Raw genomic sequence first — 15842 nt, forward strand, 5'->3', positions numbered from 1 at the left:
TTTAAACAGAGGGCCCGAACAAAGTGGAAAACCCTGCTTCGAGTGACATGCCAGCGTCGCCCTCCAACTTTTATCCCCCGCTTCCATCCATCATTAAGAAACTGCTCAAACGGTAATCATCTCTATCCCCTCTTTCACCGCACCAGTAAACTCCTTCCCATGTTTTTAAGATCAAAACAAAAGTTCCAGTGACTGATGGATATGTACAAAAATAATAAGGTGACGGTCGGTGTAAAGTTGGGTTGTGGTTTTTTTTTTTTTTTTTTTTTACGGATGGGGGGAAGTGCTGGAAGGGATTTCTTTAAAAAATGTGCGGACATTGTTGTAGAGGCAGTAGCGTGCGCCGAGGGGAGCTCTTTCTCTCCCTCGCATTGTGCAGGGAGCAGGTGCTGTCTACATTACCATACAGCTGAGAGCACAAAGAGCTAACTGATTCAGCCCTCACACAATAACAAACGGCCTTAATGACAGCCACGCGAACGACACACACCAAACTCACTTTTTACTAAGCTGAAGGAGGAAAAAAAGCGAGGGAGAGAGGGAGAGGTTGCTGGTGATGATGATAATAATCATAGAGGGGTGCGGGACCCGGGCGGAGCGGGTGGCTCTCTCCGGCAGCGGTGGTGGCGGGGACGGGACCCGCGGAGCCCCGCAGACGGGTCACCTCCGTGGGTCCCCTCCGTGGGTCCCTCCCGTGGGTCCCCTCCGCGGGTCCCCTCCGCCAAGCCACCGGCGACCTCCCCCGCCGCCGGGACCCCCCGGGACCCCCCCCTTTCCCTCCGCCGGCGCTATGAGCGGAGCCGAGGGACGGACGAACCCCGGCTCGGTTCGCGCAAATTCATCATCCCCCCCCCAAATTACCCCGGTTATGCCAGGGGAAATGCGGTGTGAACGTCAAGGGATCAGATTCCCCTTGTTGCAGCTCGCTGGCTCCCACCTCCCTCGTCCCTTTAAAGCCGAGGATACCCCTTTGGAAGCGGTCGGGATCACCGAGTGACTTTTTGGGGGGCACGGCGGTTGCTTTGCACGTTTCAAGAGGTAATTACAGCCCGCCGTCCCCGGGGTTGTTTTCTCGCCGGAGCGTGTTGCGCTGGCTCTCGCCGGTGCAGCGGGGGTGTTACCCTCTCGCCGGAGCAGAAGGGGGGATTCTTGCGGTTACCAAATTTGCAGGAATGTAAATGAGCACGTTTTGTGAGCGCGGAGGGGAGGGGGAGGAGGGTTGCACATTTTACAGCTCACTGACCATTTGGCGATCCATTGAGAGGAGGGTTTGGAAAAGTGGCTCCTTTGTGACAGCTCTAGCCAGATTGGGGGGCTGCTCATTTGCATCTCATTAGGCATGCAGGCGGCCGGCGGGATATAAGGGAGGCAGGCGCCCAAGGAGAGGCAGATCCTTAGCGCTTCACCCTCGGAGAGAGCCGCCGAGCCGCGGCACAGAGCAGAGCAGGGCAGGGCAGAGCAGAGCAGGCACCCCCCCCTTCCCTCCCCCGTAGGAGCACACCCGGACACGCTCAGTGCGCCGCTATTGAGACACGAGCTTATTTTTCTTGGCTGGGATTCCTCTCAAAACAAAAGTAAGCCCACGACAAGGAAAGAGAGCTTCGCTTCTTTTGCAAAAAAAAAAAAAAAAAGGAAAAAAGGGGATCAAGGCTCCGACGTGACCTGCCCGCCGCCGCTGCCGTCTGACACCCACCAGCCCCGACGTGCGCAGGGCGAGCGCAGCCGCGCAGAGCCGCGCAGAGCCGCTCCCGCATCTCACCGCACCGGGAATTATCGCCGCGTCCGCCGCTGCCTCTGCAGGGATTTTCAGATCGCCGATTTTTAATCTTCCTTGGGAAGCCTTTTCTCTGCCTCTGTTGGGAATTAAGTTGCCTTTATTTTTTTTTTTTTTTTTTCTTCCTGGAGGAAAGGAGGAGCACCGTGGATTGGGAAAGAAAAAGAGTTTAGCAGATTAATCTTAACCTTTTTTTTTTTTTTTAATTTTTTCCCCTTTCTTTTTCTTTTGCCATCCGAAAGAGCTGTCAGTCGCCGACAGGCTACACCTAGAGGTATCGACAGAGGGGCAAAAAAAAGTCAGAGACACTCCTGAAAGAAGGAGACCGTGACACTAACCCTTCCAGCTCTGCCGGGGCGAGCGGCTTTGGCCGCTGCGTTTTTCCTTTCCCCCGAGAGACTTTCCCCTTTCCCCTCCGACGAGAAGACAAGGGGGAGGAAAGCGAGGGCACCAGAGCTGCCCCTCCAAAATGGGAGGTCGGTTCCTGCTGACGCTCGCCCTCCTCTCGGTGCTGCTGAGCCGCTGCCAGGTAAGTGCCGGGGGGGGGGGGCGGTGGGCAGAAATATCTGCGGCGGTCCCTGCACCGGGGGGTGTGGGAGGGTGCCGGGGACTGCCTGTTGCAGCCGGGAGAAGCGGGGAGGGGGTGTCAGCCCCGGGAGAAGCGGGGAGGGGGGGGGGTGTCGGCCCCGCGGATGGCCGGCGGGGCTGGGGTCGGGCCGGGGGGGAGCGGGGGGGCCGCTCGGCGGGCTGACGGCCGCTGTCCCCGCCTCGCAGGTCGGCTGCTCCGGGGTCTTCGAGCTGAAGCTGCAGGAGTTTGTCAATAAGAAGGGGCTGCTCAGCAACCGCAACTGCTGCCGCGGGGGGGGCCCCGGCGGCGGCGGGCTGCAGCAGTGCGACTGCAAGACCTTCTTCCGCGTCTGCCTCAAGCACTACCAGGCCAGCGTCTCCCCCGAGCCCCCCTGCACCTACGGCAGCGCCATCACCCCCGTCCTCGGTGCCAACTCCTTCAGCGTCCCCGACGGGGCGGGCGGCGCCGACCCCGCCTTCAGCAACCCCATCCGCTTCCCCTTCGGCTTCACCTGGCCCGTAAGTGGGGGGGGAGCAGCCCCCATCCCATCCCACCCCACCCCACCCCACCCACCCGGGCCACCCCAGCTGGGCGAACGCCTTTCCAAGGGGCCACCGATCCCCCCCCGGGGGTTGTCTGGGAGCGATAACTCCAGGCACTGCTCCCCTGGCCCTGCTGGCTCTCACACTCTCCCGGTGGGTTGTCTCTGCTTCTTCTTTCCCCAGGGCACCTTCTCGCTCATCATTGAGGCTCTGCATACGGACTCTCCTGACGACCTCACCACAGGTAACTGTCCCGAAACAGACTCTTCCCCAGAATAATCCCAGCCTGGCAGCCCCACTCGGCCCCTCTCTCTGCAGTGTGCAGCACATTCCCCCCATCCCATCCCTGCTCTTCTTCGGGAGACCACGGGTAGAAAGGCCAACCTGTTGGCTCATGGCGCTATCCTCCTGCCTCTGCTGAGCCCAGCTCTGCCCCCCCCAACCCCCAGCTGAGCATCTTCCTACACCCCTGCCCACTTCGGGCTCCCTAATCACGCCTCTCCTCTCCGCTTTCACACAGAAAACCCCGAGCGCCTCATCAGCCGCCTGGCCACCCAGAGGCACTTGGCGGTGGGTGAAGAGTGGTCCCAGGACCTGCACAGCAGCGGCCGCACCGACCTCAAGTACTCCTATCGCTTTGTGTGCGATGAGCACTACTACGGAGAAGGCTGCTCCGTCTTCTGCCGCCCCCGGGACGATGCCTTTGGTCACTTCACTTGCGGAGAGCGTGGCGAGAAAGTCTGCAACCCGGGCTGGAAAGGCCAGTACTGCACTGAGCGTGAGTGTCCACCTTCTTGTCTCCCCTGGTGCTGGTTGCAGCTGTGTCCCCTGAGCTCTTGTGGGGTGGGGGTGGGGGCGGTTTCTTTGACATCAGGCCCCACGGGAGAGGGGAAACCAAGTAACGGTGGGCAGAGGTCTGGTGCTGTGTATGGGCTTTACTGGTGCAGGGGACGGGAGGTCCTCAGCATTGCCACAGAATGTTAATGCAGACAGCCCCTTCTCAAGCTAATAAAAATATCAGTGCCAACATTACACTCTTCCTCATTTGCTGTAGGCATCAAATCTGATAGCAAAATGTTCAGCAGTTGCTTGAGGATTTATTAAAATATATCAGGACTACTTTGTATACCTAGCCACCGCTTCAAACATGGTACATCGGTATCGTCATCTTACAGGGTACATGGCTTCAGGAGAGGCAGCTAGGCTGTGGCAACATACACACAGCCGGCCTGTTGGCAGGCTTGTCATGGTCTGATGTCTTGCCGCTTTATGTTGAGAAAAGTGTTGGGAGGTCCAAGATGCTCTCTGTGGCCTCTAGACCATACATTTCTCATTTGAGGCACTCATAAACTGCCACTAACAGAGATTGTTGCACCTGAAGCCGCGTTCAGCTTCTTCTGCATCTCTCTTCTGTGCCATTGCCATGGTTGTTACTACTACTAAAGTAGCGAGGGATGCGAGTTTTAAAGTACGCCTGAGCTTGAAGTTGTTGAGGAATGCAGTGTGTTGATACAGCAGGAAAAGCTGGGACAGTAAGCAGATCACAAAGAGGATAGCCAGGGATGTCAGATACCTGCAGCTTTGTACAGGATTGCCGCCCTTTGTAGGGACCCAGCGGTGTACACCCGAACATGCACACAGAGCTCCTGCTGCAGCATGTGATGGCATTCTCTGTTTGTGTGTATACACGGCTCTGAAGGACACTGGCAGATGACGTACTGAGTGAGTGCTCCTCTCCAGTCATCAAAGGGCCAGGCAGGCAGGGAGAAAACAGTTACAGGCTGTAAAGCAGCCTCTCGGTTTTCTTCTTGCTGTGTTTTTGTTTTGCTTAAAGCCCACCTACACTGTGGTCTCAGCTGAGCTGCTATCAAACAAGCCCAGATTGATTACTCACACTGTTAGTGACTGCTAGGATGCTTTCAGCAGTTCATGGCACAACGTTGCACAATAAACAGCAGGCAGAGGGGCTCGCATTTCCTTTGATAGTGTTTTAAACAGGAACTACAACCTTTCCCATGATCAAAAGTGCCTAGCCCAGTTGTGTCAAGGGGTGGGGAAAAAGGAAGCATTTTGATAATGAGCTCTTTCGGGGCTGTCAGCACTTTTGGATGCCTGTACATCGCTGCTCTTCCCGTAGCAAAGTAGAAGGCTGTCCGTCTGTCTTGACTCGTTACATATGCTTTTCCCTCTGCTTTCCCTCTTGAAAAAAACAAGCTTATAACAGCAACGCAAACCTACTAGGCAGGGGAGATGTGTTTATGTGTGCATGCAAAAAGAATGTTTTGCCGTTAGCGAGCGGAGCTGCCAGTCGCAGATTGCTTCCCGTCGCCTTGCCCCCAGCTCCATTCTTTCCAACTTGGAGGCGATCTGATTATCAGCGCCGATTCTTTCTTTCTTTTTCTTCCCCCCCTTCCCCTCGCATGCCATTGTCTCTGGCTGGCTTTGTTGAATTAAAACTTTGCAGTGCCTGCTTAATGAGTTCCATAACCAGGCAAAGTAATGAGCAGAAGTCCCTTTTTTCCCCTCCCTCATCCTCCCTCCCGCTGGCCCGCTTACCTCTTTTACCAGGGCTGCACCCACCCGCCTGCCCCTTTTCGGAGCGGGGCGGAGGGGGGGAAGGAGGGAGGAAGAACTTTAGACTTATTTATTTGAATAAGAAAAAAAAAAAAAGTTTTTTTGCAGCGAAATCACGCGCGTGCCATAGATTAGCTGTGGGCAGGGATAGGCTGCCCGGCCGCCGGCCGCCGGCCCCATTGGCTCCGGGGCCGGGGTATTGTTGCAGTGGGGCAGCTGCTGGGAGAGAATAGACAATAGAGCAGCTGTCTTGCACTGGCACCCTGCACACCAGCTGTCCACTCTTATCTGCACACACACTTTCGGGGGATATTAAGAGGTGGAGCTGTGTGCATAGAATTGGAAAAAAGGACTTCTGACCCTCACTGGGAAGGGAAGGGGGGTGAGGGGCTGTGGGGAAGGGAGCAATTGTGAGTCCTCTTTTGTCTGTGTGCAACTGTATTAAGAAGAATGCTCATCCCCGGCGATAAGTAAAGTGCCCAGTTACGGGGCGAGATCAATACTCCTGCAGACTCCAGAGATTAACTCAGCTGCGCTTAACTGCCCTGACCTAGTAAAAGGGACTCTCTCCCCACCTGCAAGGTGCTCTCGGGATCGGACTTGTAAAAGGGAGCCGTTTGACCCTGGTGCTGATGTCTCTCCCTGCTTGGTTTGTTTACAGCGATTTGTTTGCCTGGATGCGATGAGCAACATGGCTTTTGCGACAAACCTGGGGAATGCAAGTAAGTTTTCCACTCCCCTCCTGCTCCCTTCTTTGTCTTTAACATTGATGCTTTGGTGTTAAGTAAGCCATTGGTCATTTGAAGGGTCGCTTTAAATAACTTTCTTCATATTAGATGGTAATTTGAGAAATCCAGGTGATGCCAGATCAAAGTATTAATCTACAAGTCAAACATCAGTGCCATTAATATTAACCTAATGAGTTTACAGTGCTGCGTGTAAGGTTTAGCTGTTTGTTATTAGAGTAAACAAATTAACTACCTGTAACCATGGCTCACTCTAAGGAAGTGGAAGAAATAGCTGGGACCCATGAAAGCTGATGCTGTGGTTGGACTTGGTGACTTTCTCACATGAAGGATCACTGAGGGCTTTTAGGAAACTTGATCCCTGGCATCAGTGTGTTTGCAGAGTTTGTGATAGGGCTTCCAACTGTGAGAAGTCTAAATCTGATGAGAATTTGTTGGTTTGTTTTTTTTTTTTTTCAGATGCAGAGTGGGTTGGCAGGGGCGATATTGTGATGAGTGCATCCGATACCCAGGCTGCCTTCATGGTACCTGTCAGCAGCCGTGGCAGTGCAACTGCCAGGAAGGCTGGGGTGGCCTTTTCTGCAACCAGGGTGAGTTCTCAGCCCTTGCCTGAGTGTCTGTTTTAAAATGCAGAAAGCAAGCAGCTATATCCAGCTCACCCACCCCATGCAAGCCTTGCAAAGTAGCAAGTGTCTTGACTGCCCTTTTTTTTAAAAAAAAAAAAAAAATCTTTTACAGACCTGAACTACTGCACCCACCACAAGCCCTGCAAGAATGGTGCCACATGCACCAACACTGGTCAGGGGAGCTACACTTGTTCTTGCCGACCTGGGTACACAGGCTCCAACTGCGAGATTGAAATCAATGAATGTGACGCCAACCCTTGCAAGAATGGTGGAAGCTGCACTGTAAGTTTGAGTTGCTTGTGCCACCTGGAACCCCAAGGGAGGAGTTAATGTCAGTCTTACTGATTTTCATAATCACTTCTTGGATTTCAAAGCAACTTCAGCTAAATATTTTGACCATTTCTCATTTCTTCCCCCCAGGATCTTGAGAACAGTTATTCCTGTACCTGCCCCCCGGGCTTCTACGGTAAAAACTGTGAGCTGAGTGCAATGACTTGTGCTGATGGACCATGCTTCAATGGTGGGCGATGCACCGACAACCCTGATGGGGGATACAGCTGCCGCTGCCCACTGGGTTATTCTGGGTTCAACTGTGAAAAGAAAATCGATTACTGCAGTTCCAGCCCTTGTGCTAATGGTAAGGCCAAACATGCTACAGTGACCTTCTAAAAGGAGACCATCCAGTTACTTTGCCTTCTGGTCTGGAGTTCATAACAAGGCCCACTGATCAATCATGGTCCATGTCATGTCAGTAGTTGACTTGGTGGAGGAACTGTACTTAAAAAGTAATGGTGTGGTTCGGGCCATGCTGTAGGCTGCATTTTCTCAAGGGGTGACGGTAGCCAGGTAACTTGGCCTGAAGCTTTGTGCATAAAAATGTGGAGGGTTATACTTGCAAATGTTTTGCAAAGACTCTCTGAGGTCTGTGGATGCAAAATGCCACACGAGTGCTAAATATTATTACTTGTAATCTAGTAACAGTAATCCTCCTGTTTTGATTAAACCAGTGAAGACTTTCTTTACTGCAGTCCTCCTCATTCATTGCCACTCCAACTCTGTAACGTAAGATCGTGGTGTTAACCTGATCTGGACTAGCTTTGTTGTCCAAGCTGAGTGAAATGTTAAAAAGGGAATAGGATGGAGAATGAAAACCAGGTCTGGTTAACAAATATCTTCCTTAAAAAAACCCTGTACTTTTTATGGTGGATCAGACTCTGCAAAGGTTGAGCTAACCTCTCGGAAAGAGAGCTTTTCTCAGCTGCCGGTTGTGATGGTCGCCCCGAGAGCAGCAGGTGGGAGGCTGTCGGGTCTGGCTGCCCACCACTCAGCGCCCGTACCCCTTGATGTCTTGCAGGAGCCCAGTGCGTCGATCTGGGGAACTCCTACATATGCCAGTGCCAGGCTGGCTTCACCGGGAGACACTGTGATGATAACGTGGACGACTGCGCCTCCTTTCCCTGCGTCAACGGAGGGACCTGCCAGGATGGCGTCAATGACTACTCCTGCACCTGCCCCCCGGGATACAACGGGAAGAACTGCAGCACCCCGGTGAGCAGATGCGAACACAACCCCTGCCACAACGGGGCCACCTGCCACGAAAGAAACAACCGCTACGTCTGTGAGTGCGCCCGGGGTTACGGTGGGCTCAACTGCCAATTTTTGCTCCCCGAGCCGCCTCAGGGACCGGTCATCGTCGACTTCACCGAGAAGTACACGGAAGGCCAGAACGCCCAGTTCCCCTGGATCGCCGTCTGCGCCGGGATTATTCTGGTCCTCATGCTGCTGCTGGGGTGTGCTGCTGTGGTCGTCTGCGTCAGGCTCAGAGTGCAGAAGAGGCACCACCAGCCTGATGCCTGCAGGAGCGAGACTGAGACCATGAACAACCTGGCGAACTGCCAGCGCGAGAAGGACATTTCCATAAGTGTCATTGGTGCCACTCAGATTAAAAACACAAATAAGAAAGTAGACTTTCACAGTGATAACTCCGATAAAAATGGCTACAAAGTCAGATACCCATCAGTGGATTACAATTTGGTGCATGAACTCAAGAACGAGGACTCTGTTAAAGAGGAGCACAGCAAATGTGAAGCCAAGTGTGAAACGTATGATTCAGAGGCAGAGGAGAAATGTGCAGTACAACTAAAGAGGTATCTCTCACATCTGAGCGTGGGGGGAAGCTTGACTTTGAAGGGGGCGGGGGGTGTGTCTCATAGGTAGTGTTAAGCAACAGCCATCTGACCTGTGTTGTCTCTTTTTGTCTTCAATAGTGATACTTCTGAAAGAAAACGACCAGATTCAGTATATTCCACTTCAAAGGACACAAAGTACCAGTCGGTGTATGTCATATCAGAAGAGAAAGATGAGTGCATCATAGCAACTGAGGTTAGTATACTGCCTGGTGGTTGGAACAGCAGAGAAAATTCTCGGTGCGCAACCTACACTGAACACACCTCAGGGCAGCTGAACTCCCTTCCGTGGTGCCACGGCCATTTGTACCTGTTGAAATCCAGCCAGCTTGAGTCTGTCACGCTGTGCACGTTGTAAACACAAGCTCAGTGACTTGCTGCTGTGGGGGCTACGGGTATGACGACTTTTGCCCGCAAGGGTATAGTGATAGTGTGGTTGTGGTCTGCTGACCTACCCCTCAGTGTGCTTCATGCAGAGGCTGTTCTTGCCCGGCATAAAGGCAGTGGCCCGACCCTCTGCAGCCTTACAGCCCTCTTCTTACTTTCCATTAACCTCTTCTGATCTCTGCTCATGTTTTCTCTCACCAGGTGTAAACCAGAAGAGATATGGCAAGGTGGTTGTTCAGAACAATTTCAGAGGAGACGCGCCCCGATGAATGCTGCTGAAAGAGGAATGGGAGATAGATTCCTTCACTGACTGCTGCTGAGAAACTAAATTCAGGCTTGAGCTGGTTCTCTACTGAAGTTAGCAAAGTGACTGCAAAATAAAGAAACAAGATGGACATCAGGCAAGGGTCTGTGTTCAAGGATTACTGTTGCACTGCCTTTTATGAATTTTATCATTGCACTATGGTCAGTTGCTTTTCTATATATATTTAAATGAATGGACTTAATTACTACATAAGAAGCATGCACTGCCTGAAGTGTATATTTTGGATTCTTATGAGCCAGTCTTTTCTTGAATTAGAGACACAAACACTGCCTTTATTGTCTTTTTTGATACTAAAATGTGTTTTTACTAGGTGAGAAAAAGTGTGTTATTTTTTTGAATCTGTAAAAATATTTTCATGATAATTGTAAAGCTTGAGTATTTTGTGATGTTCATTTTTTTATAATTTAAAGTTTTTGGTAAATATGTACAAAGGCACTTCGGGTCTATGTGACTATATTTTTTTGTATATAAATGTATTTATGGAATATTGTGCAAATGTTATTTGAGTTTTTTTTACCGTTTTGTTAATGAAGAAATTCATTTTTAAAATATTTTTCCAAAATAAATATTATTAATGATAACCAGAGTGCTACGTTTATTCCATAACTGATGACGAGCTGACTGAACCTTGCAACCAGGCATCTGACAAGCTTCTGCAGACTCATGGGTGGATGGGGTAGGACTGAGACCTACCACAAAGACTGGGGTACAACTTGTTCTGTGTAGACCCCCCTCTTTCCCCTCCTAACCTTCTGAACTGTTGACCCTACGGTTGTGCTCACTCTTACCCCAAAGGTGAATGTCTGTCAAAACCTTGAGTAATGTTTGCTCAGTCATGTGGGGCTGTGTATATATAACCACACACGGCATCACTTCCCGAGGAAGAGCAACGCGCTCTCCGTCGCAACCCAGATGCGGGGCTTGTCGTGACTCAGCTCTTCGCTTCTCGCAACCTCAAACGCTGGCCTGGAGTCCAGGGGAGTTTGGGACTCCCAGGGCACGCCAGTGAGGGCCCCCGGCTCCCGTCCTTGGTGTGCACCCATGGGATGTGAGCTCCCCCAGTCCCACCTGCCGGGGGGTGGCCCTTCCCTCTCCAGGAACAGGTGATGCTGAATTGACTGGTGGCCACAGCTCTCCTGGTTATGATACCCGTCATAACCTTTGGTTTCTGCTCTGCCCCGGTGTCTGCTGCCTTCATATTGGGGCAGGGTGTGATCCCATCCCCTGTCTTGGCCCCCAATGCTCAGGCAATTTCCCCCATTTATTTTGCCCTAACTAGCTCTCCTTCAGGTTGTGCTGCGTGCTAATTAGCAGAGGCCCTTCCGAAACAGGCAACGTGTTCTTCCACTTTTGGAAAAAAAGGAAAATCTAGGAAATAATTTCCTTTTTGCTTCATTAAAGCTGAACCCCAATCATTGTGGGCCGCCTCCCGCAGCTTCGGGCAGCCGATGAAACTCCTCTGTTCCCATTCGCTTCAGGGGAGGGGGATGCTATCCTAAACACAAAGAGTGGGCTAGCAGATATAATCAAGCAATTATTGCAGCTGGTGATCTATAACTCTAAAGTATATATGTGCTCCCCTTGTTTTAGGGTACGTAAGCACCTGAACCACTGGAACCGTACGTTGGTGTGAGGCCAGTGGAAAGCTCACAGTGACTGCAAGGGCTTGTCCCTCTGTAAGACCTTCTGGCTAAGCCAAACCTTAGACAAGATCTACCGACTCACTTCTCATGAGGTGACCCGGCGGCATCATCCTCTTCATTTATCCCAAAGTGTCTTTTTAGGGGAAGTTTTCATGAGGAGAGTGATGTATTAAAAACCAGCCTGTCAGTGATGGTCTGGACAGCATTTTCAATCTAAGCAGTAACATAACAACCTGCCAATAACCGGTCAATGCATCATATATTAAATGAGGCACGACGGTGTGCATGGCAGCAGGTGTTCAGAGCAACATAATCTCGCAGATTGGACAAACAAGCGAGCCTTAGTAGGTTTTATTGCCATTTCTGTTGCTGATTTGCTCTTCAACCTTGGGCAAATCACTTTATTTCTCTCCATTTCCTCTTCTTCCCAAGCTTTTTGGAGCAGCCTTGTCTCCTATGAAGTACTGCTCTTTGCACAGTCAGTGCCATGGTCTCAGCTGGGCCCTCTTAATGCGGCTTCTGTAGAAACAGCAGTAACGACCGGACGGTCACTGATGGCTGAGTGCCTCTATTACGTCAGGTCTTTAGAGCTACAGCAAGTGCCCCTTGAATATGACGTCAGGTAAAGGTCTGGAAAAGCACAGCAAGGCGGGCAAGGCCCAGCGAAGGTGCCTGCCGGCCTCAGCCCTGCCAGGGCAGCGCTCGCCCCGGGACGGGAGCTCTGCTGCCAAAAAGCGGCAGGACCCTCCCTGTCAGCAGGGTCCCCGAAAGGCCTCCTCACGCTAAAACGAGAGGAGAGCCTGCCTGGGGAGGCCGTTCAGCCGGGACAGCTGAGAATTCAGGGCCTGATCCAAAGCCCATTAAAATTAATGGAAAGGCTCCAAGGAGCTGCAGGGACACATGGCACCGTGCCCCTCCTGACACAGCCCATCTCCAGGCTCTCCCCGGGGAAGCTGCACGTACCGACGCAGCGCGTGTCCCCGCGGGTGGGGGACATGAAAGCCCACGGCCGCTCTAGCCAGCTCTGCCCCCCCCGGGTGGCTTGTCCCCCCCCGCCGGTGCCAGCCCACGCGCTGTCCCAGGACCCTGGGGGGCCTGGGGTCCCTCCTCAGGCCGTTGCTTCGGCGACGTCCCTTCATGCCCCCCCACCTCGACCTGCAACACCCCCTCCCCTCCGTCCTGCAGCGGCCGGGGAGGGCTTGGCCTCCTTTGGTGCCGGGTCTCAAGAGGGCGGCTGGCGAGGGCACCCCTCAGCCCACACCTCTGCCTGCAAACCTGTTTCTCCGTGGCAAGCGGCATTTGCAGGGTTGGCACGGACAGGACGTGTCAGGAGCTCGGAGGCACTGAAAACAGCAGGAGAGGTTAGCTGCAGGGAGGTATTAGCTGCCCTGTTTGTGGAAGGGGACTTTTTAAGCGAGGCGTGTCACGGCTTTCGAAACGTAGGAAGCTTTGGGTTCAGACAGCACGTCTCAGGTTTAATTGCAAGACACGGGTTTATAAATTGCTTTAAATTGATGTTTGTGCTTACTTTGTACACAGTGCAGGAGGACAGCTTGGGTGTCAGGAAACTTGGGTACTATTCCTGGCTCCACCACAGACCTGATGTGTAACCTTGGGAGAGGAAGGATGGTCTTGTGGTCAAGGCGCTGCCGAGGGACTCAGGAGGGCCCCCTTCTATTTCCAGTGCTCCCTCCAGACTTCCTGTGCAACCTTGGACCCGTGTCGCTTAATCTTTCCAGGACCTTAGGAAAATGGGGGCCTCCTGGTTGTGCTAACAGGGAGAAGGTCATTTGTGCTTGTGAGAGGATACCACGGTGGTGGGGAATGTTAAAATACCCTCCAAGGCGAGTAAGGCTACTTCCTATCTCTGCATGTCAGATTGCTTGTCTGCGAGGTGGCGAGCTATTTTTGCAAAGCCCTTTCAGATGCTTGCATGGAATAAAGACCCCAATCACAATTGAAACATCCGTCATCTCAGAGAGGATACGCAAACCCTGCGCTGGCAGCAGCAAGGAGACAAACTGGCGGGGGGCAGGGAGGCAGCTGCGGTGGTCTAAGTGTGTGCGCGGTGTATGCGGGGGGGGGGGACGTGATGCAGCTGTGTGCCCACGGCCCAGGAAGGATGCCACACATGGTAGTCTTAACGTGAGGGGCCACGGTGCCATCAGCCTCCTCTCAGAGATCAGCACCAGCCATCAAGGTCTGTAGCAGGCTCTCTTCCAGCAAAACCATTTTGCAGGTAGGGATACAGATTAAACTCGGTTTGGGACTATGAGGGACAAGGAGGAAAGCTGCGGAGGTGATACAGGCGGGAATTCTTCAATGACAGACCCTGGGAAACCTCCCTATTGTTATGGCCTAGCATCCAAAGCCATCTATTTCAAAGAAAATGACCTGAGAACTACTTCTAGGCCAAATCCCAAACTGAGTAGCAATCTCTTCATGGTGCCTGACATCTACTTGCGCGAGACAAATGGGGAGCCTCTCCATTCCCTTCCCTCCTCAGGAGCCACTTCTTTCACCTGGCTGATAAGACCTGGCTGTCTGCCTGTGTCTCTGCTACCTACTATGCAAGTCAGAGAAATCACGAGCCTGGCTGGAAAAGACCCAACGTGCATTACGAGGCAGATTTTCAGATGAAACATGCGGCCCACTGTTGTGAAAACGTGACGGCTGATCTTGCTGCTCGCGATGAGGCAGAGGTGGACGACAGACCCGCTGCTGTGCGGGGGCTGCTGCCTGGTTAGCGGGGCAGGGAGGTGGGGGAGATGGGGCTGGAGGTCACAGAATCCTCATGACAGGTTGGCTTTTTTTCTTAGGAAGAAACATCCCCGGTCTTTTCTCCTGCTGCTGTGGCCAAAACCAGCACAAGCCTCATCTCCTGCACCAATAAATTCAACACTGCTAGGGCTGGTCTCTGGCCCTGCAGCCAGCCGGTGTGGATGGGTCTGTATCCATAGTGTTAAACTGCTTTACTCTCCCAAACAGACTGCTTACATCCACGCTGCCTGTGGGGAACGGCTCCTGCTTTGTGCCTAGGAACAGCCTAGGACAATGCTAACTGCGGGGGCAAAAGCATGGCAGGGACTACTGTCGCAATGCAATGATACAGCTGTGGGGGTAACGGTGAGGGTCAGTGCAGACTCATGTCACCTACTAGGGGCAACTATATAAAGTGGCATTGCTTACTTTAAAGCCTGTTCTGTGCATGGGTTATATATGACTAGGGTGATTTTTTTCATGGTATAAAACTATACCAGCTGAACGGCCAGTGTGGATGCAGCTACACTGAAGGAAAGGTGATGTACATCAGTGCAGATACCTTCCCTCCCCTTCCCTTGTTTATTTCTCTAAGCTGTGCTAGTAAAAGCAACTTTATACCACTGCGTTCTCCAGAGCATGTCTGCACGGCTATAAAGATGCAGGTATAATTCGGAAAATACATGGCTGTTCGGACAAGGCTCAAGCACTTACATCTGTGTGGGCTAGAACTACTAGTTAGTGCATCTATCTCCACGGGGTAATTTCCCAGGGTGCTGAAGGCTGAGCAGGAGAAAGGATCAGGACGGGGATGTCCTGTGTTCTCTTTCGTAACATGAAACTTTGTGAGGACAGCACTTTCTGTGGGAAAGGACAGAACAGATAGGCAATTCTGACCAGCCCTTAGTGGGGGAGGACATGTGCTGCAGAGCCCTTCCTGCACGCAGCTCCCCCCACTGCCAAGATGTTCACGCTGGAGGCAGTTGCTGATCATTTCTAATCAGAATTTTTACCTAGCAGAAAATGATGTTTTTCCACAACACTTCGAAGTCAATATTTTTACGAAAGACATTTTCAGTGGGGAAACTCTTTTTTAGCTATGGTAAACTGAAATGCCCTCTTGAAAACCTCTCTTATGAGTTTCACTTTCTTCGTGAAGCAAGATAGCAAAATGACAAGTAAGTGCTTCCCGGCAGACAGCAGATCAGCTGAAAACGTCCTTTCCCCCCCCCCCCCCTTTCCCCCAAAGTAGAGTTGATCTGGGAATTTTATCTCATTAAAAAGCTGTATATTTAGCTTTTGATTTTGCTTTAGAATGTGAACATCTTTAAGGATAAGTTCTCCCTCTCATCCCATTTTCTGACCCTAAGTAGCACTTTAGTGGTCTGAGGAAGGTTGTATTTAACACAAGCAAACTGCAGGATTTGGCTATATGTCAGAAAATACTTTTAATGGTAACCTGCACAAGGAAAAACTGGTGTCCTCAAGAACAACTAATTACATAGGGCACAAAGCATTATGAGATACGAACTCCTAGCATAAAAGGCTAATACTTTACCATTAATATAAATAAATTAAACCTCTTCAGAATGTTTTCAACAGGCATAGAGTCAAAATACCTCATCTACAGTTAAAATAAAAACAGTACGGAGGAGAATCAGGCCTCCAACACTTGGATCCATGTTCCACATCCAAGATAATTTGGCTGTTA

General features: G+C 51.8%; 1 protein-coding gene across 1 annotated transcript; it reads left to right on the forward strand.

Moving 5' to 3' along the window:
• Positions 1-1626: 1626 nt before the first annotated feature.
• Positions 1627-10220, forward strand: DLL1 (delta like canonical Notch ligand 1). The gene is made up of 11 exons (XM_052806528.1): positions 1627-2303; positions 2549-2860; positions 3068-3128; positions 3405-3662; positions 6120-6180; positions 6664-6794; positions 6943-7112; positions 7251-7467; positions 8185-8977; positions 9098-9212; positions 9605-10220. Exons 1-11 carry the CDS (start codon positions 2244-2246, stop codon positions 9608-9610), a joined length of 2184 nt encoding a protein of 727 aa, XP_052662488.1. The 5' UTR covers positions 1627-2243; the 3' UTR covers positions 9611-10220.
• The last annotated feature ends 5622 nt before the right edge of the window (positions 10221-15842 follow it).

Source organism: Harpia harpyja, chromosome 13, assembly GCF_026419915.1.
Source record: "Harpia harpyja isolate bHarHar1 chromosome 13, bHarHar1 primary haplotype, whole genome shotgun sequence".
NCBI lineage: Eukaryota > Metazoa > Chordata > Aves > Accipitriformes > Accipitridae > Harpia > Harpia harpyja.